At 37.8% G+C, this 22,559-nt stretch overlaps 2 protein-coding genes across 20 annotated transcripts; one reads left to right on the top strand and one right to left on the bottom strand.

Annotated features, from left to right (window-relative positions):
- The first annotated feature begins 400 nt into the window (after nt 1-400).
- On the top strand, nt 401-21,248 carry LOC114323099 (TATA-binding protein-associated factor BTAF1). 19 transcript variants are annotated; one of them, XM_082901238.1, is made up of 6 exons: nt 475-765; nt 907-1,056; nt 1,677-1,721; nt 1,804-1,872; nt 3,055-3,159; nt 3,257-3,776. In XM_082901238.1, the coding sequence occupies exons 2-6, from the start codon at nt 1,054-1,056 to the stop codon at nt 3,437-3,439; spliced, it is 405 nt and encodes a 134-aa protein (XP_082757364.1). In that variant the 5' UTR covers nt 475-765; nt 907-1,053; the 3' UTR covers nt 3,440-3,776. The 19 variants fall into 19 exon arrangements, 6 of the variants coding, with proteins under 6 accessions (XP_082757364.1, XP_082757374.1, XP_082757389.1 ...); XM_082901248.1 differs by having other exon boundaries at nt 477-765; nt 907-1,039; nt 1,373-1,872; XM_082901263.1 differs by having other exon boundaries at nt 477-1,039.
- LOC145805888 (protein SIEVE ELEMENT OCCLUSION B-like) lies at nt 6,353-9,733 on the bottom strand. Its single transcript, XM_082901227.1, has 7 exons — nt 9,401-9,733; nt 9,191-9,301; nt 8,630-9,078; nt 8,423-8,532; nt 8,162-8,304; nt 7,579-8,070; nt 6,353-7,207 (listed from the first exon to the last, which is right to left on the bottom strand). The coding sequence occupies exons 1-7, from the start codon at nt 9,611-9,613 to the stop codon at nt 6,557-6,559; spliced, it is 2,169 nt and encodes a 722-aa protein (XP_082757353.1). The 5' UTR covers nt 9,614-9,733; the 3' UTR covers nt 6,353-6,556.
- Nucleotides 21,249-22,559: the final 1,311 nt, after the last annotated feature.

Genomic DNA, 22,559 nt, shown 5'->3' with positions numbered 1-22,559 from the left:
CTCTCTCTCTACTATTACCATTACCTCTCTTCTACCATCGCTATTCTATTTCCTCTACCATTACCACAACTTCACCACTTATCTCTTTCACCATTACTTAACAAAAAAAAAAAGGGTCGCAAAAAAATATTTTTCATTGGCCACAAAAAATTAATTTTATTTTAATAGAAAATATTATCCCTACTTCTACCAAATAAAAAAAAAATAATAATTTTGTATTCATTAAAATAAATATGAAACAAATAAATTTTCAACCTTACTAAATGAAAAAATAAAAATAAAAATTCATTAACTATAAACAAATTATTTTAATAAAAAATAATTTTTTTTAACAATGACATCCTCCGTTGCAAAAAAAAAAAAAAAAAGGAATCATTTTATTTTTTAAATATTCATTTGTAATGAAAATCAGAAAAAAAAATCAAAAAAATTTCCATTCTCCCCCCTTCATTTTCCATTCCCGCTCGGTTCCCCCCAACCCAAACCCAAAATCCCCAATCTCAAAAATCCGTAATCTCTTCCCCCCTCCTCTTTTCCATTCCCGCTCGGGTTTCCCCCCACCCCAAACCCAAACCCAAACCCAAAATCCCCAATCTCTTGAACCAAAATCCCCAATCTCAAAATCCCTAATCTCTTCTTACGTCTCTCTCTCTCTCTCCGTCTCAATTTGTTTCAGACGTTGATTCGGATGATTCACGGTCGAGGAGGAAGAGGAAGAGCAGGAGTTCTAGGCGTAGAAGTAGGAAATCGGAATCAGTCGGTGATGTTGGTTTTGAATCCTTGAAAGTTTGGAGGATATTCTGAGATTATGTTGATTCCTTCATCAAAAATTATGTGTAGTTGTATAGTTATTCATATGTTTCATGTGTGGCCATTTTAAGAGTATGCTCTGTGTCCAAAGTGCAGGTTGCCTTTTTCTTGTATCTCCAAGAGAAAATGAATGTTGTTGTTGAACCTGATGTACATGACATATTTGCGAGAATCCCAGGGTTTGGGTTCGTTCCTCGTGATTTTGAGCAACATGAGTCAGCTTCCGTAGGTGAGCACTGAGACATGGTACAATTTCTTCACCTTTTCTTTTTCTTTATTCATTTTGTGGAACTTTTGGGAGATTTATATGCTCCAGTTGACACACTTGGGTCTTTTTTGTATATATCCTATGTACAAGGGCCGTGATTTCGTGGTGCCCTTCTTATACTAATCCCCGGAGGTTCTCTTTTCCCCTAAATACTCTGCTTAAATCTCCTACACTACTTCTATGTTGTTCTTTCTTCTATTTTCTTTTCGTTCTTATTTCCTTTTTCTCCTCCTTTTTTTGTGTGGAAATTCTTCTCTAATTCTATCTTTCTCACTATCTCCTGATGTTGGTAAGACAATCCAAGGATCCTCCATCATCACTAATTGTTTGCCCATCAACGCTTGTTGGACACTGGGTCTATGAGATAGAGAAGTTCATTGATGCGTCTTTAATAACCACACTTTAATATGCCGGTTCTGCTCAAGAGCGAATTTTACTTCGAAGTCAATTTGATAAGCATAATGTCATTATAACATCATATGATGTGGTCCGCAAAGACATTGGTTATCTTGGACAGCTTTTCTGGAACTATTGTATTTTAGATGAGGGTCATATCATCAAGAATTCTAAGTCTAAAATCACTTGTGCTGTGAAACAGTTGAAGGCCCAACACCGCCTCGTATTGAGTGGAACACCAATACAGGTTGTTGCTAGTGTAAATACTTGGTGAGCATTGAAAAATAGTTTTAAAGTTTTCCTGACAAATGATTTGCCTCGTGTTGCAAAATAATGTCTTGGATTTGTGGTCCCTATTTGACTTTCTAATGCCAGGATTTCTTGGAACTGAGAGACAGGCATGTTTTTTTCCATCTGTGTTATGTTTCTATGTAGTTATCCTGAAGTAAGTTTTTATTGAACATTTAGTGCATGAGGTATCTGTTCCTAGTTTCATTTGTTGTTTGTTGGATGTCTTAGTCATGAAGAATGTGAATGTTATAAAGCAATACATAAATGTATAGGAAGGATGTAAATAAGATATTTTAATGACCACATGGCTAAGAAGCTGGGCCTGGTGTATGTGAAATTTCACCTCCATTATGGACTGCAATACGGATTTGAACTATGAGTGTACATTGAACTCTCAGACCTGTATTATGTTTCTCAAACTTAAAACTTATCCTGATAAATTAGCATGATAGTAAATATTGCATTAGCTAAGACAAATTTTTGTATATATATTGAATGATGTCAGGAAATTATTTGTGTTATGCACCACATTATCTGCGAATTGATCATTGGATATCGTACAGTGCATATATGTGTCTTCACCTTGCCACAGAAGGTTGTGGGCAACATATCAGTTATTATCCCTTACAAATTTGCCTTTGTTTGTTTTGCATGTAGATTTTTAGAAGAACAAATATATGGAAATTGATCTAGATTGAATATGACTGCATTTGCCATCCACGCATTCTGTTGTATACTTACATTTTTATTTTGTGGGTAAAGCCATTGAATTTTTTGTGGAATTAACTTGTTTGATTTTTGCATGTTCTTAAAATTATTTCTTCCAGTCAGTCAAGTACTACTGTAAATGGTTGATTAACATACTGGTTTTGGATCACTTGTAACTGGTGCATATCATTGCTCTATGGCTCTTATGGCCTCATTGCGTCATCGAATAACATGTAGAAGTGTCATTATATACCAAAAATGTCTTGTTGCAGGTAAGTTTGCTCAATAAATTAGCCACCTTCATAAGACGTTCATTTCCAGGTTGAGTTGCATGATACATTTAAGGAAGCTATTGGCAAGAACTGAAATATTAGACTATATATGTGTGTATATATAGATTGATAGATAGATATGTAGATGTGTATTTGTAGGGGATTGCTAGCTCCCATAATAAAGATAGATATATATAGGTGTAGAAATCCCTATATATGCAGTGATTCTATCTCCATGTGCCATTGGTTTAAATTTAATTTCTAGTTATGTTATGAGACTGAGGACAATTCATTGGACCACTTTGACAGTTCCAAGCCACTTATGGAAAACCACTGCTGGCAGCTAGGGATTCTAAATGTTCAACCAAGGATGCTGAAGCAGGGGCACTTGCCATGGAAGCATTACACAAGCAGGTGCCTTCTCTTTACACTTTTTTAAGCTGGTGATAACTTTTAAGAATCAAATAGTTCCATGCTTTCACTTCTGGCTGAAAGATTTTGTATGAATCAGGTCATGCCTTTTCTCCTCCGCCGAACAAAAGATGAGGTCTTGTCTAATCTGCCAGAGAAAATTATTCAGGATAGATATTGTGACCTGAGTCCTGTCCAATTAAAACTTTATGAGCGGTTTTCTGGTTCAGGCACTTCAATACTTGCTGAAACTTTGTGGTCATCCATTGCTTGTCATTGGTGAAAAGATTTCCGCTACATTCTCATGCGTTTTGTCAGAACTTTTCCCTGCGAATTCTGACATTATTTCAGAACATAAACTCCACCACTCTCCAAAATTAGTTGCTCTTCAGGAGATTCTGGAAGAGTGTGGAATAAGTGTTGATGCCTCATCTTCTGAAGGCTGTGTTAGTGTTGGCCAGCACAGAGTTTTGATATTTGCCTAACACAAAGTAATCTTTACTTTGCCTTTGACAAACTTTTTTATGCGAGTCTTATTTTCTTTGACAAATTACCTTTGTGAACTCTTACTTTGTTTGAATCGTGAATTTATAAATGGAGAAAAAAGTAATTTATGTTCATTTATATCGTGTTTATTTTTTTCATTTCTTTTATATTTTAAAATTTTATCGGAGGATAATTATGGAACATTATGTAGTGGGATAATTTTGTTGATGTGTAATTATGAATGAAAGAATATTTTATTATGAAAAAATTGTTATTTTTATACAGGAATTTTTATATTATTATGTAATTATTATGGAGAAATTTTAATATTTTTAATAATTTTATCGGAGGATTTTTTTTTCTTTTTTGTGACGGCACTACATTGTCGCAAAAAATAGAAAATTTTATTCTTTTTATTGATTTGGTTACAGGTTTTACTTTTTGCGACGACGCTAAACTGTCTCAAAAAGTAGAAATTTTATTATTTAAAATAGAAATTTTATTATTTTTTTAATACTTTTTGCGACGGCATTACACTATCACAAAAAATAAAAATTTTCATATTTTTAATACTTTTTGCGACGGCACCACACCGTCGCAAAAACAGTGTTTTTGCCGTTGCAAAAAAAAGACTATTAGCGATGGTATTTTTTGCTGTCTCAAATAACATTTTTAGCGACAGTAAAATAGTGCCGTCACAAAAAGTCAAGAAAATTCAAACATTATTAGCGACTGCACAGTGCCGTCGCAAAAGACACAAATGCCATCGCAAAAACATTAGCAACGGCACTGTGCCGTCGCAAAAACTCTTTTGCAACCCCTCCATTTGTGACCCCCTCTTGCCGTCACAAAAAGTCATTTTTGCCGTCGCAAAAAATTTTTGCGACGGCATTAGGAGTATTAGCAACGGTATTTTACCGTCGCAAAAAGTCAATTTTTTTTGTAGTAAAACTTGGATCTATATATTGTTCAGTGTCTAATAAATCAAAACTTAACTGATGTTATACTGCATTACTGTAGAATTTTTTTTTTAAATCTCAAATATTATCCTCTATCATTTACTCGAGACCACAAAATATATAAGATTAAGCTTAGAAAAAATTACCGCAAATAAATCTGTCTGTTTTATCTGCCCCAAAAAAAGTACACCCATTTTAATACTACTCCTGAGTAGATGTAAAAAAATAAGTAATATTATGAACTTATCCTTATTAATTCAAAAATTATTTAAAATTTATATCTTATAATTTAGATTTATTTTAAATATAGACTTTATATTACATAAATTAATCTCTGCCATCTAGTCATTTACTCAGAATTTTTTAGGTGGATTTATCCATAACCTTTCTCCTAAAAAAATTCTAAGTACACACCCAATTCATGCTTCATTTAAATGAGTTAATCATAAGATTAGATATAATTTTCTCACATAGTTTATTTTATGTAACAGGATTGTCTTCTATTCTATGATAAATTCAAGATGATTATGCCTAATTTTATAATTAAATTTATATATTTCTACAATTTTTCAAATGATTTTCATGACAATATACACATCATCATTTAATCGAACAAAGAAGAATGGTAATTAAGGATAAAACCTTAACCAATAAAATTAGGGAGAATTAGTTATTAGTGGGATAGGAAAAAAGAAAAAGAAAAAAAAAAGGACATACGTATAAGTCCTAATAGGTGGATTTATTGTCCAATAGGTTTTATAATAATTAATGACATTTTTTATCAAACACTATTAAAAAAAAATTACTAATTGTTAAGTTTTAACGATAGTTCGAAAATTGTCACAAAAAATGTCACTAATGATAAGTTTTAGCGATAGTATAAAAAAATTATCACAAAAAAAATCATTAATTTTTAATTTTTAGCGATAGTTTGAAAAATTCATCGTAGAAAACGTCACTAATTATAAATGTTAGCATCAATTTATAAAAATCATGACAAAAAAAAGTTACTAATTGTCAATTTTTAGCGATATATGCAAAAAATAGTCATAGAAAATTATTTTTTACGACAATTTTACTAGAATTTATTTTCAATAAGACTTGATGGGAATTAAGTCCAACTATTATGACCTATTGATAATTTATCCAAACAAAAAATTACAAAAACATTAAGGGTACAAGTGATTATGTGATGGGGTACAAATAAAAAACTGTGGAGGGTACAAGTAAAACTTACACCCCTCCATATTTAGAATTTTTTTTATTTTATTTGTTTAACTAGTAAGTAATTCCCCCATAAAACTATTTTTAAAAACTCATAAATCCCTAATACCTAATCTCCAATCTTCAAATCATAAGTTAATGAACTTTTAACCATTTATTGAAACATAAACCCTTCTTATCTCCTCCACACATCGAGTGGATGAAAAAGGTATATAGTAGGTATTGTTGCAATAATAATGTTATATTTATCACCTTTTTATATTGTTTTCAATATATCATCTCATGTGTCAATCCATTATTAGTTCAATGGGTCTCGTCACTCGTATTAATATCAAATAATATGCTAATAATACATGAGATATATGGCACATTAAAAGTGATTTAATAAAGTAACAGTTATAGCATTACTCTTGTTGCAATGTCCAAATAAATTCTCTTTTGATTTAGTGAAAGAATGATTAAAAAAGAAAATACTATCATGAGCAATTTTAAGTGGAGAAATGTTATCCCATATGTTATCACTAATATTATACCATAAAACATGGAAGTATCTCTTATTTAACAATATTAGACAACCGATTACATGAAGGCCCACCCACATGAGTGACCTTGACAATTACATTTGACACTTAAATCTTATTACACAAGAAAGAAGAAAAAACAAAAGTAGATATATAAAACACACAAAGTATTATTCATAGCATTATTATTCAACATGGTTGAATCTTATTTCAGTAGAGTACGTTGGTGTTGGTGGTAGCACTATCATCATGGCAGCATATGAAGGTGATGTGCTTCTCCATGACACGGAGACACTCCGGGCATTTCATGCTCTCTGGGATCCTTCCTGCCACGCTCGGGAACTCAAATCGACAACACGGGTGCGTAATCCCATGAAGCTTGTCATGGTGATCCTTAAACGATTTATCGAACCCATTGGTGGGCACATTTATTTTCCATATGTCCTCGTACTCCACCAAGGTAGGCAACACCGTGGTCCCGTGCCCATTGACCACTACTTCTGATCCTCTGCAAAGCACTGCCCATCCTCCACTCTTGTCGTAGCTAAGTAGTTTCTTGATTTCTTGCATCATGGGGTCGTAATCGTCAACCCTGCCGAGTTGAATCTTGGAGAAGAGCATGCTCTCTAGCCGAGTCCAAAAGAACCATATCATAGGCTCTTGCCAGGCAACCCCCATTTTATCGTTGTTGACGGTTTGAATGACTCTCCTAACTTGTTCCCTTTTGCTACTCTTTCCCACATAGACCATCTCCAGAGAGATGCGCGCGTCACGTGCAACCGCTGTTGCTCTGGTTGTGAATCTTCGTATCCACTCAAGGTCATCCCCTCCGTACAAGAATATGTATTTTCCATCTCTAACCTATAATAAAAGACATCGATGTATTGATGAATAACAATTGAAAGTCTAAAATTTCGATATGTAAGAGTCGATAAATAGTAAAAAAATCATGAAGTGAGGACATTAAATCAAGCCAAATTCTAGTACATGTATAGCAATATCATTTTCATTATTACAATACAATCACTATGTGAGGGAATTATATATATGCATGATTAATTTATGAGTCGTGAAATATATAAAATTTGCATATTCAATGATGTCATTTCTTGGGACAATTTATCATTTTAAAACAAAATATTTATTTAAATGACATTTAATTATAAAAAAAATTACTGCCACATCATTTTTGTGTGGGAATGATTATTAAGATATAGGAAGCTGAAGTTTACCCAATTGAGAATTGTTTGGTCGATACCATTCACAAGCAACTCAATCTTCCAAGTCTCTTCCCTCCAGAGAGCTTCCTCTCTCGCGCTAGTAAAAGGGAATGCATTGCTTCCCCATATCCACATCATGTGGATGGCATTGGGGCTCACAACCTTACCTTGTGGGTCCAGCACCACTAGGATTGGCTTGTTCCTGAAGTGCCACTTCTCCCTGATGAACCTAATCACCACTCGATCAATCAACGAAGGGTGGTGCACCATGTACCATGGCATAGTGGATTGCAAGCTCTCAAACTGCTTTTGCATTGGATCAGTCCATTGCACCGACCGATCCACAACTGGGATCCACACCATCTCGTACAGGTGATCCAACCTTGTTCCTTGATGACGAGAATCGTTATAAATCTGTTCCAAAATTGAAAGCTCATCCATAGAGATGTCGAGGCCCGATATCAACAGTAAAACATTCTTCCTCCTCAGAACTTCCAGACTAACCTGTTTTCGGCCATGGAGATGAAAGAAATTAATAAACATGCAATAATAGCTACAAATGTTCAAAACCATTAGAGTCCATGTTAAAACGTACCCTTCTCTTAGCAGAACCATCAAAGAGCGGCAGCAGATCATCCTTGGCATAAATCAGCGCCCTGAGAACTTTCATGTTGTCTAAGTGTATCATTTCCATGAGACGCACCAGTGTCTCATAAGCTTCAAGGCTCCTTTTCTCCTCTGCATCAAACAATCGTAATGTTTAGTTTACAATTGTTATGCATCATGAATTTTTATGGCAAAAGTGAAGTGGATGGTGTAGATTTAAACTTTTTTGAAAGGGTTAGAGCTTAATTACCTATGAGTTGGAAGCAGAGCTCGAGTTGCTTCTTAAGATGGTCATGTATGCTGTTGATCTTGTGAGCCAAGGTCGATAGCTCCCATGCCTCTGTAGCAGATGTTACGAATCTGCAAACATCGATATTATTATCAGGCAAACTAGATATTCATACATAAAGACTTGATACTTAAATGAGTTAACATTGTAACAAATCATTAAACGTACTCAAAGCCCATGCTAGTGAGGCTAGTGATCTGGGTAGCGCAAGCGATGATGCCTCTAACAGTCCAGTAGACAGCAGTTGGGATAGTGGCTATGGCCGCGGACAAGGCAGGCACCTCCTGTGTGACATATGAAGAGGGTAGACCCTTCAATTGCACAATGCACCTGGTCAAATCCAACATGGCCTTGATCAGAGTGTTAAGTGCATCAAACCGGGATTTCAGTGGGCCAGAGTGTTCCATGATGACCGGTAATTGCTTCAGGAGCGCCATTGATTTTGCGAGTTGGTTTGATGTGTAGATCTGAGCCAGGAGCCAGAATTCTCCGTAGTTCAAAGCGAAAGCTGCTAGTGCAAGCACCAGCTTGGCTTCCCATGAATAGTTTGATAGCACGGTGAACAGAGAGACTGTTATTTGATGGCCGTCCATGCCACCCAGACACTTGTATGCTATCTGATAATGTAAATTATAATTAGATTTTTAAAATTAAAAGTCACTAGATGCAATGAATTGGATAAAATGTGTTACAAAATATAGTAGTTATGGATGTGCTTAAAGTAATAACCTCGCTGGAAAGTCGATCAATTATGAAGGACAGTGCCTCAAGCATGTTAATGACACCCGCTTGTTGGCCTTTCTCTTCCAAAGTCTCCATGTGTCCTTGGACTCCCATGCCCTACAGTATTCAAATCGCAACTAAATTAATTTTATCAACAAAGAAAACAGAGATTTGGGGACAGGATCGAGGATGATTATAAGGTAGAATTTGTTATACCGGGACAATGCTGGTTTCGACTTGCATGGTGGAGCGGCTGAGGATGTCCTCTACAATATCGAGAATAGGTTTGACATCGATTTCGCGGCCATCTGGGTTATGGGTACCCTGAATTTGCTTCATCAGAACATTGTCGTCAGACGACATGAGCATGCTTCGGTCGCCTTTGATCAGTTGCTGCATGGAACCTGGTGTCATCTTGCTCATGGCCATGTTGTCAAAGAAAGACAATGCAAAGACTCTTTAAGAGAGGAGAAAAATAGGAAGGCTTGTGTTGTGTGTTCTTCTTGCAATCTGACTTGCCCTTTATATAGCTATCAGAAATGGAACAAAAGACAAAAAGCAAAGCAGATGCTGAATCAACTTCCTTGCTTGCTATCAATGAAATTAAAATTCCCCAACGTTAAGTTGAAGTCTGCCTAGGCTTTTTTCAATTTTTTGTTGGTCACTCTACCCTACCCTACATCTTCACTTTTCAATAGTGAATTGACTGTGACTTGTATTGTGAAGGTTAATATATGATAAATTATTTGTATAAGAAATTGAGAGAGATTGAGAGAGCAAATATTAGCTCTATGTTTTTGATGTGTATTGCAACCAAATGGAACCTCCATTATATAGGAGATGTTTTACAAGACAAAATGATGAACAAAGGAAATATACAAATGAAAGGCCACCGAAAGATGGCTGAAAGCAAAAGAAAAAGAAGGTGTCTATCTGTGCTAGGCTAGCAACAACTCAGCTATAGATCTATACAGATTAATATAGTATTTATTAACATATTATAGGTATAGTATTAACATCCCCCCTCAAACTCAAGGAGGACAAACATCAACCAACTTGAGTTTGGAGACAAGGTCAACGAAGCGGCCAGGAGAATGAGCTTTGGTGAAGATATCAGCAGGTTGATCAACAGAAGAGATCGGATGGAGATGGACAGTACCATGAGTAACGTGTTGCCGAATAAAATGGCAGTCAATCTCAATGTGCTTGGTGCGATCATGAAAAACATCATTGTGAGCAATTTGAAGAGCACTGTGATTGTCACAAAAGAGAGCAGTAGCGCCAGAGGGAGTAACACCCATGTCAGCAAGAAGCCAACGAAGCCAGAGAAGCTCCTGAGTAGTATCAGCAAGGGCACGGTATTCGGCTTCGGTACTAGAATGAGCAGTAAGAGATTGTTTCTTACTGCGCCAAGAAATAAGAGAATCACCCAGAAAAAAGCAAAACCCAGTAGTAGAGCGGCGGTCAGTAGGATCGCCAGCCCAATCAACATCAGAGAAAGCACGAAGCTGGAGAGAGGAGCGGGCGGAATAATGAAGACCATGAAACATGGTGCCTTTGAGATAGTGAATGATACGAAGTAATGCAGCATAATGTGTGGTACGAGGAGCCGACATAAACTGGCTGACAATATGGACGGCATAGGCAATATCAGGACGAGTAACAGTGAGATAGACAAGACTGCCAACCAGCTGACGATATAGAGTAGCATCAGAGAGAAGAGTGCCATCAAGAGGTGTGAGACGACTCTGAGGCTCCAGGGGAGTTGAGGCAGTCTGGCAATCGGTAAGACCAGCACGGGTGAGAAGATCAGATGTGTACTTAGCCTGAGAGAGAAAAGAACCCGTGGAATCATGGAAGATTTCAAGACCCAAGAAATAGCTGAGAGGACCAAGGTCTTTCATCTCGAAATGATGGCTAAGAAATTGTTTAAGATGAAGAATACCATTGACATCATCACCGGTGATAATCATATCATCCACATAAAGAAGAAGCAAGGTGGTCCCCTGAGCAGTTTTGCGGATAAAAAGTGCAGTATCATAAGAGCTGGAGGTGAAACCACAGTCATGAATAGTAGAGCTGAACTTGGCAAACCAAGCGCGGGGAGCTTGTTTGAGACCATATAAAGCACGTTGAAGTTTGCAGACTTTATGAGGTGGATAAGTAGACCCAGGGGGAGGTTGCATGTAGACCTCCTCAAGAAGAACACCATTAAGAAAGGCATTTTTCACATCCATTTGATAAAGATCCCAGTGTCGGGTAGTAGCAACTGCAATGAGGCTGCGAACAGAGGTGAGACGAGCAACAGGAGCAAAGGTCTCCTCATAGTCAATCCCATATTCTTGATTGAAGCCTTTAGCAACAAGGCGAGCTTTATAGCGCTCAATAGAGCCATCAGAACAGGTTTTGATTTTGTATACCCATTTACAGCCAATGGCAGTCTTGCCAAGAGGAAGATCAACAATGTCCCAAGTGTGAGTTTTGTCTAAAGCCTGTAATTCATCAGTCATAGCTTGCTGCCAAAGAGGATTAGAGCGAGCCTCCCGATAGGAGGTGGGTTCATAAGTAGAAAAAGCAGTAGAACCAACAATAAAGTCACGAAGACGAGTAGAAGGTTGGATTACCCGGTGTGGTCGAGCAGGAGGAGGAGGAGCCAGAGGAAGAGACTCAACAGAGGGTGAGGAGTCCGAGGGAGCAAGATCAAGACCATCAGAGCTGGCAGGTGCTTAAGAAAGACCAGTAGGCAAGGCAGTCTCAAGAGAGTCAGGCATGGGCAGTGGAGGAAGCTCATCAGAAAACAGATCTGCAGAAGGGTTAGTAAAACACAGAGAGGGTGAGGGAACGGATAAACGGAATTGAGAGAGGGAGGAAAACATTGTGTGTTCCCAAAAGACCACATGACGAGAGATACGGAGACACTGGGAGAGAGGATCCTAACAGCGATACCCTTTATGTTCAATACCATACCCCAAGAAGCAACAAAGGCGAGAACGAGGTTCAAGTTTGGTACGTTCATGAGGTTGGAGAAGAACAAAACAGGCAGAGCCAAAAACCCTAAGGGTGTCGTAAGGGGGACGGGTGCCATGTAAACGCTCATATGGAGTGTGATTATGAATGACCGGTGTAGGGATACAATTGATAGTGTAAGCAGCAGTGAGAGCGGCTTCACCCCAAAAATTTTCTGGACAAGAGGAAGAGAGAAGGAGGGCTCGAGTAGTGTCAAGTAGATGCCGATGTTTTCGTTCAGCACGGCCATTTTGTTGGGACGTACCTGGACAGGAACGATGAGGTTGAGTACCATGACTCCTAAGGAAGGAAAGAAAGTCAAAATCTTTATATTCCATGGCATTGTCGGAGCGAAAAATCTTGATAGTTTTAGAAAATTGGGTTTTAACCATTGCAGCAAAATTGTAATAAAGTTGTTTGAGTTCAGAGCGATTTTTCATAAGAAACAACCATGTAAAATGAGAAAAATCATCTATAAAAACAACAAAATAACGTGCGCCTCCCATAGTAGGAGTAGGAGAGGGTCCCCAAATATCAGAATGAATGAGATCAAAGAGCGCAAGAGAAACAGAATCACTTTTATTAAACGACAAAGCAGGTTGTTTTGCAAGTTGACAGGACACACAATTGAAAGCATCAGAACTTACAGTACCCAAATGACCACTAGAAATTAAAGACTTCAAACGACCAACAGAAAGATGGCCCAAACGATAGTGCCAAAGCTGAAAATGAGATAAAGGAGGAGCAGTGGTAGCAGTGGTAGGAGCAGTGATTTGAGAGGAATCCGGAACATGAAGATGGATAAGTTCGTAGAGACGTCCTTGCTTACGGCCTATCCCAAGAGTTTGCCTGGTCCGAGGGTCCTGCACCAAACAACCAGTATGGGAAAAGGTAACAGTTAGACCATGCTCACATAATTGACTAATGGAGATAAGATTTAAAGTGAGAGCAGGCATAAGATATACATGGGATAAAGATAAGTGAGAGGTGGAAACAGACCCAACATGACTTACAGACAGAAGAGACCCATCAGCAGTATGGATAGAAGGAACATGAGGAGTCGAAGAGAGAGGAGTAAAAATAGTAGGATCAAAGGTCATGTGATTACAACAAGCAGAGTCAAAGTACCAGGAAGTGTTACCTGCGGTGGTAGACAAAGCAGGAGATGGAGGAGTACCGGAATGCTGCCAAAAATGTTGAAACATGGCTTCAACATCGGTATGAGAGAAGACCGGAGTGGAAGGATCTACAGGGACAGAAGAAGGTGAAGCTTCGGAGGCGGCAGCAGCAGTGCGTGGAGCAGGCATGTTTTTAAATGGAGTCCCAGAACGGTGAGAGTTGCTGCAGGAAAAATTCCCGGTGGAAGGACCATGGCGAGAGGCACGGGTAGGATTGCGGAAGCAATCTTGTTGGAGATGACCGGGGCCAGTCTTGTTGCAAAATCGACAAAGACGAACGGGACAATGAACCAGAAGATGAGTCGATGGAAGATTGCGGTTGTGACAATAGTTGCAGGTAGTGGACCGCTGTGGTGAAGGAGAACTCCGAATCTGGGGAGTAGCAAGAACAGAGTCCACAGGGTGTGGATGGAGAGTACCAAACTTGGTTTCCTCGGACAGGAGTTCAGAAACGGCTTGCTCAAGAGTGGGTAAAGGAGTGCGATGTAGGAGAGATGCGCGGACGGGCTCAAAACGAGGAGTGAGAGCCATGAGAAACTGAACCAAGCGCTGTTGGTCACGGTAGGTAGTAAACAAGGTAGCATCCTCAGTATGAGGCCATGGAGGCTCAGAAAGAGCGAGTTGATCCCAAACATAATATATTTGGGAGAGGAAATCATTAATGGTCTGAGTGTTTTCTTGGCGCATACGGTGAAGATGACTCAGAAGCTGATATTGGTGAGCAAGACCGGTAGTCTGATAGCGTTCTTGCAAAAAATCCCAGATGGCCTTGGCTGGAGAGGAAGCAGACTCAAGTTGGAACCTACCAAATTGAAGGCTGATGGATGTAATAGAAGTATTGCGAAGCCAGGTGATGATCTGATAGTTTTTACTATCCCAATCTTCTAGTCGGTCGATATATTTGGCAGCGGAGTCCGTGGCAGCGGATTCCGTGGTTGCTGGGACTGGTTTGCACACATCCCCAGTAATGATACGCCAAAGTTTCTTGCCTTTGAGGAAGCCAGACATGGCTTGTGCCCAAAGGACATAATTAGTCCCGTCAAGAATAACGGAAATAGGGTGATTAGAGGAATCCGGGCGATCCATGAGGGAAAAATAGCACAATGGAGGTAGAATCTGAAAAAACCGAGGTTACCAGTGAATTCAGAAGGCCGAAATTAGTGGGAAAAGGAGTGAAACGACCCAAAATATGACCACAGAGGCACAGAAATGAGAGGCAAAGGGCGCGGCGCACGTTAACAAAACAGGCCAGGCAGTGCACGGTAGCAGAGAGTGCTGACGTGTGCTGACGTCAGAAACACGCGGCGCACGTTAGCAAGGTAGTGCGCGGTGCACGTTAGCACGGGACAGTGTGGAGGACGCGTGGAGCGCGTGTGAGGCGGAAGGCGGAGGCAGGCGACGCGCCGTTCACAGAAGTGGCGCGTGAGAGCGCGTGTAACGTCGTATTGGGCTGAAATTGGTGGCGTTGGAATCGTCCGGAGGAGACGAAGGCTCTGGTGTGGTGAAAACTGTATTTCAGAGATGGACGAAAAAGGGATACAGATCTGGTGTGGTGAAAACTGTATTTCAGAGATGGACGAAAAAGGGATACAGATGAAATGCAATCTGCAGAAAAAATATGTTGGAAGAAGAGGCTAGGCAGAAAACCTGTGCTCTGATACCATATAAGAAATTGAGAGAGATTGAGAGAGCAAATATTAGCTCTATGTTTTTGATGTGTATTGCAACCAAATGGAACCTCCATTATATAGGAGATGTTTTACAAGACAAAATGATGAACAAAGGAAATATACAAATGAAAGGCCACTGAAAGATGGCTGAAAGCAAAAGAAAAAGAAGGTGTCTATCTGTGCTAGGCTAGCAACAACTCAGCTATAGATCTATACAGATTAATATAGTATTTATTAACATATTATAGGCATAGTATTAACAATTTGTTTGGCTCTGACAATTTGACCCATTTACAAAACAGTAATAATTTAGGAAGTACAGATATTTTTAAGAATGTGATGTGTTTGTATTAGACACCAACACTTGGTGCTGTGTCTTGGTTTCTCTCTCCGGTCAGTGCTTTTCCTTGAAGCCTCGAAAACATCTGTGCTCCTCCGAGGCTGCTCAAACTGGTCTGTGCTCTTCCTAGAACTGTATCTCTGGGAAGGTGATTTCTCCACAGTTGATATGAACTTCTTCATATGCCTTATACACTCTGGATATAGCTTTAAATCGCTTTAAGCCAAAGTGGTTTGTATTTCTCTTTACACAGTTCCCAGAGTTGCTTACCATGACATGAGAGCAATCCACAACCTCATCTGAAGTTCAATATTTAATGGTTTAAAAAAGAAAACAAAATAACAATGTATAAAATTTAATGGAATTTTGTTAAAAAAAAGCACAAATGAGTATTTGTACTCTCAATCTTCACAACAAAAGCATGTACTAATGAACATACATTTCATTTTCACAAGATTCAGCTTGATATAAAACATTCTAGGGGTCTTTAACAAATCCCAACAAAATGTCTTGACCTCATAATATTCAGGAGAGAGAGAGACTTCTGTTGTGTTTCCTTCTAATACTCTTTGCCAAACAACTTCGGAACCTGATTTCTTATATTGAATACCAAATTTGCAAATAAAAATAATTTATTACATTTGCATATTGTTACGACGATATATATATATATATATACAAACTAATAAAACTTCCAATTTTTTTTGACAAACTAATTTGACAATTATTAATTGCTTTCCTTTTAAATAGTAGGAAGATGAGTCAAATTCTATTCTAGTGCCACATCAATTTACAGGAACTGCCTCAAACTACATTTTGTTAAAACATTATAGAAATCCAACATTCGTGACAGCAAAATGAACAATAAAACTGACAGATAATAAAAGATACTAAGGTGCCGTTTGGTAACGCTTACGTTTTTAATTTTCAATTTATATTTACAAAAAATTTTAAAACTCAAATAAAAACTTGTTTGGTAAATTTTTGATTTATAAATTAATGGTCTCAGTTTATAAAATTTGGCCAAAAAATATAAACTCAAAAAATGAGTTTACGTTTTGAGTCTTAAGTTTTTTTTTTTTTACCGCCCAACACTAGCTATCACCCGCCACCATTTTCCACCACCGTCTTCCGCCACCACCACTCACCACCTGCCACCACCCACCCCTCGCCACCGCTACCACCACCACCACCCCCCACCTGCCACCCACCCCTCGCCGCCGCCGCCGCTACCACCACCACCACCACCGCCCGCCACCTACCTGCCACCACCACTCACCACCCACTTGCCACCACCATCCACCACCCGTTACCACCAGCCACCCACCCGCCACCCACCACCACCACCACCACCAGCATCACCCACCACCCACCTGCCACTACCACCCGCCACCGTCACCCACCCACCACCGCCGCTACCACCCGCCATCCGTCACCCACCTGCCACCACAACCCACCACCATCACCATCACCACCACCACCACCACCCACTTGTTACCACCCGCCACCAGCACCCACCCACCCACCACCCGCCACCTACCCACTACCACCTGCCACCACCACCACCGTCACCCACCCACCCACCACCACCACTCGCCACCTACCCGCCACCACCCGCCATCCGCCTACCGCCACCACCCACCACCTGCTACCACCACCACCACCACCACCCACTCGCTACCACCCACCACCCTTCACCGTCACCCACCCACCTGCCACCACCACCCACCCACCACCACCCGCCCTCCGCCACCCACCCACCTGCCGCCACCGCCACCGCCACCACCACCCACTCGCTACTACCCACCACCCGCCACCGTCACCCACCCAACCATTTTCCACCACCGTCTTCCACCACCACCACCACCACCCGTTATCATTTTCCACTACCGTCTTCCACCGCCACAACTCGTCTCCACCCGCCACCCACCAGTACTTGTCATTTCTCACTCTTTTTTATATTTTTAAATTTTTTTAAACATTTTGTCTAAACAAAACGCGTTTGTAGTTTATGTTTTTCAAAAATAAACAAAAACCAATTTATAAAATTTTCATAAATATAAACTGAAAACGAGAGGCCCTAAATTACTCATTTTCATTGAATTTGAATCAATATTAAATATGATACAAAACCCCAGGTTAATCAGAACAACAAACAAGATTAAACGAACCTCTCTCTTTTCTTCATCGTCGGATTGTCGGTGTAACCCAGTCGAAAGAACAAGGTTTAAAGAAAGAAACCCGATTTGGAAAGATTGGGAAGGACGAGAAATCGAATCCCCTATGGTTTAGGAAGACCAGACCAGAAAAAGGGCCGAGATTTACATATTTGGCAGATTGCTCTGTCAGTATTTTCTGGAGAAGAGAGGCCATTGAAGCTGGAAAGAACCCAACGAGTTCATACGCAAAGGTCATGAATTGAAATTTCGAAACAAGGGCTACAATTTTTTTTTTTTTTTTTAGGATGAGTTTTGAGTTGTGATTTGATAAATGAGTTGTTAAAATGGTTTTGAAAATGAAAAATTTATTTGGCTTTAAATTTTGAAAATATTTTTTGAATCATTTATAATTGTTTATTTATTTATTTTTAGTTAAATATAGGTATAAGAAAAAATTTGATTAATTTATATATAAAATGTGAGAGAGTGGGAGTGGAGGTAGAAAAATTGATGGGTTGATTTGTCAATAATAATAATAATAAAAGGAGATAGGAGAGATGAAATTAAAGTTTAAAAACTATTTTTTTTTTAAATGGGTAAAAAATTAGTTAATTAAACAAATTTTTTTAATTTTTTCATTCAAATCATATTTTAAAAATCAAATCAAACACTTTATAAAGATTTTTTTTTTGGAAGAAGCCCAGAGTCCCATATTTGTTTCTTGTTTTTATTTAGAAAAATTCTATTATAGCAATGCCACGTAATCACATTTTTTTACAATGATATGGTAAGTACCTATCCTCCTTGAGTTTGAGGGGGGCTATTAATGTAAAATGTAAATTGTAAAATGTAAACTACCACCCACCTACACCTACTACCACCCTCTCTTCTATATATAGGAATTGTAAACATTGTAAATACACATCAATCAATACACATCAATCAATAATATACATCTCAATCTATTTTAACAGTGAGCACTGAGACATGGTACAATTTCTTCACCTTTTCTTTTTCTTTATTCATTTTGTGGAACTTTTGGGAGATTTATATGCTCCAGTTGACACACTTGGGTCTTTTTTGTATATATCCTATGTACAAGGGCCGTGATTTCGTGATGCCCTTCTTATACTAATCCCCGGAGGTTCTCTTTTCCCCTAAATACTCTGCTTAAATCTCCTACACTACTTCTATGTTGTTCTTTCTTCTATTTTCTTTTCGTTCTTATTTCCTTTTTCTCCTCCTTTTTTTTGTGTGGAAATTCTTCTCTAATTCTATCTTTCTCACTATCTCCTGATGTTGGTAAGACAATCCAAGGATCCTCCATCATCACTAATTGTTTGCCCATCAACGCTTGTTGGACACTGGGTCTATGAGATAGAGAAGTTCATTGATGCGTCTTTAATAACCACACTTCAATATGCCGGTTCTGCTCAAGAGCGAATTTTACTTCGAAGTCAATTTGATAAGCATAATGTCATTATAACATCATATGATGTGGTCCGCAAAGACATTGATTATCTTGGACAGCTTTTCTGGAACTATTGTATTTTAGATGAGGGTCATATCATCAAGAATTCTAAGTCTAAAATCACTTGTGCTGTGAAACAGTTGAAGGCCTAACACCGCCTCGTATTGAGTGGAACACCAATACAGGTTGTTGCTAGTGTAAATACTTGGTGAGCATTGAAAAATAGTTTTAAAGTTTTCCTGACAAATGATTTGCCTCGTGTTGCAGAATAATGTCTTGGATTTGTGGTCCCTATTTGACTTTCTAATGCCAGGATTTCTTGGAACTGAGAGACAGGCATGTTTTTTTCCATCTGTGTTATGTTTCTATGTAGTTATCCTGAAGTAAGTTTTTATTGAACATTTAGTGCATGAGGTATCTGTTCCTAGTTTCATTTGTTGTTTGTTGGATGTCTTAGTCATGAAGAATGTGAATGTTATAAAGCAATACATAAATGTATAGGAAGGATGTAAATAAGATATTTTAATGACCACATGGCTAAGAAGCTGGGCCTGGTGTATGTGAAATTTCACCTCCATTATGGACTGCAATACGGATTTGAACTATGAGTGTACATTGAACTCTCAGACCTGTATTATGTTTCTCAAACTTAAAACTTATCCTGATAAATTAGCATGATAGTAAATATTGCATTAGCTAAGACAAATTTTTGTATATATATTGAATGATGTCAGGAAATTATTTGTGTTATGCACCACATTATCTGCGAATTGATCATTGGATATCGTACAGTGCATATATGTGTCTTCACCTTGCCACAGAAGGTTGTGGGCAACATATCAGTTATTATCCCTTACAAATTTGCCTTTGTTTGTTTTGCATGTAGATTTTTAGAAGAACAAATATATGGAAATTGATCTAGATTGAATATGACTGCATTTGCCATCCACGCATTCTGTTGTATACTTACATTTTTATTTTGTGGGTAAAGCCATTGGATTTTTTGTGGAATTAACTTGTTTGATTTTTGCATGTTCTTAAAATTATTTCTTCCAGTCAGTCAAGTACTACTGTAAATGGTTGATTAACATACTGGTTTTGGATCACTTGTAACTGGTGCATATCATTGCTCTATGGCTCTTATGGCCTCATTGCGTCATGGAATAACATGTAGAAGTGTCATTATATACCAAAAATGTCTTGTTGCAGGTAAGTTTGCTCAATAAATTAGCCACCTTCATAAGACGTTCATTTCCAGGTTGAGTTGCATGATACATTTAAGGAAGCTATTGGCAAGAACTGAAATATTAGACTATATATGTGTGTATATATAGATTGATAGATAGATATGTAGATGTGTATTTGTAGGGGATTGCTAGCTCCCATAATAAAGATAGATATATATAGGTGTAGAAATCCCTATATATGCAGTGATTCTATCTCCATGTGCCATTGGTTTAAATTTAATTTCTAGTTATGTTATGAGACTGAGGATAATTCATTGGACCACTTTGACAGTTCCAAGCCACTTATGGAAAACCACTGCTGGCAGCTAGGGATTCTAAATGTTCAACCAAGGATGCTGAAGCAGGGGCACTTGCCATGGAAGCATTACACAAGCAGATGCCTTCTCTTTACACTTTTTTAAGCTGGTGATAACTTTTAAGAATCAAATAGTTCCATGCTTTCACTTCTGGCTGAAAGATTTTGTATGAATCAGGTCATGCCTTTTCTCCTCCGCCGAACAAAAGATGAGGTCTTGTCTAATCTGCCAGAGAAAATTATTCAGGATAGATATTGTGACCTGAGTCCTGTCCAATTAAAACTTTATGAGCGGTTTTCTGGTTCAGGCACTTCAATACTTGCTGAAACTTTGTGGTCATCCATTGCTTGTCATTGGTGAAAAGATTTCCGCTACATTCTCATGCGTTTTGTCAGAACTTTTCCCTGCGAATTCTGACATTATTTCAGAACATAAACTCCACCACTCTCCAAAATTAGTTGCTCTTCAGGAGATTCTGGAAGAGTGTGGAATAAGTGTTGATGCCTCATCTTCTGAAGGCTGTGTTAGTGTTGGCCAGCACAGAGTTTTGATATTTGCCTAACACAAAGTAATCTTTACTTTGCCTTTGACAAACTTTTTTATGCGAGTCTTATTTTCTTTGACAAATTACCTTTGTGAACTCTTACTTTGTTTGAATCGTGAATTTATAAATGGAGAAAAAAGTAATTTATGTTCATTTATATTGTGTTTATTTTTTTCATTTCTTTTATATTTTAAAATTTTATCGGAGGATAATTATGGAACATTATGTAGTGGGATAATTTTGTTGATGTGTAATTATGAATGAAAGAATATTTTATTATGAAAAAATTGTTATTTTTATACAGGAATTTTTATATTATTATGTAATTATTATGGAGAAATTTTAATATTTTTAATAATTTTATCGGAGGATTTTTTTTTCTTTTTTGTGACGGCACTACATTGTCGCAAAAAACAGAAAATTTTATTCTTTTTATTGATTTGGTTACAGGTTTTACTTTTTGCGACGACGCTAAACTGTCTCAAAAAGTAGAAATTTTATTATTTAAAATAGAAATTTTATTATTTTTTTAATACTTTTTGCGACGGCATTACATTGTCGCAAAAAATAAAAATTTTCATATTTTTAATACTTTTTGCGACGGCACCACACCGTTGCAAAAACAGTGTTTTTGTCGTTGCAAAAAAAAGACTATTAGCGATGGTATTTTTTGCTGTCTCAAATAACATTTTTAGCGACAGTAAAATAGTGCCGTCGCAAAAAGTCAAGAAATTTCAAACATTATTAGCGACTGCACAGTGCCGTCGCAAAAGACACAAATGCCATCGCAAAAACATTAGCAACGGCATTGTGCCGTCGCAAAAACTCTTTTGCAACCCCTCCATTTGTGACCCCCTCTTGCCGTCACAAAAAGTCATTTTTGCCGTCGTAAAAAATTTTTGCGACGGCATTAGGAGTATTATCAACGGTATTTTACCGTCGCAAAAAGTCAATTTTTTTGTAGTAAAACTTGGATCTATATATTGTTCAGTGTCTAATAAATCAAAACTTAACCGATGTTATACTGCATTACTGTAGAATTTTTTTTTTTAAATCTCAAATATTATCCTCTATCATTTACTCGAGACCACAAAATATATAAGATTAAGCTTAGAAAAAATTACCGCAAATAAATCTGTCTGTTTTATCTGCCCCAAAAAAAGTACACCCATTTTAATACTACTCCTGAGTAGATGTAAAAAAATAAGTAATATTATGAACTTATCCTTATTAATTCAAAAATTATTTAAAATTTATATCTTATAATTTAGATTTATTTTAAATATAGACTTTATATTACATAAATTAATCTCTGCCATCTAGCCATTTACTCAGAATTTTTTAGGTGGATTTATCCATAACCTTTCTCCTAAAAAATTCTAAGTACACACCCAATTCATGCTTCATTTAAATGAGTTAATCATAGATATAATTTTCTCACATAGTTTATTTTATGTAACAGGA

Source organism: Camellia sinensis, chromosome 1 (assembly GCF_055761805.1).
Source record: "Camellia sinensis isolate YWXY chromosome 1, ASM5576180v1, whole genome shotgun sequence".
Taxonomy (NCBI): domain Eukaryota; kingdom Viridiplantae; phylum Streptophyta; class Magnoliopsida; order Ericales; family Theaceae; genus Camellia; species Camellia sinensis.
Note: the sequence above shows the minus strand (reverse complement) of the source record. Positions and strands in the feature narration are given on the sequence as shown.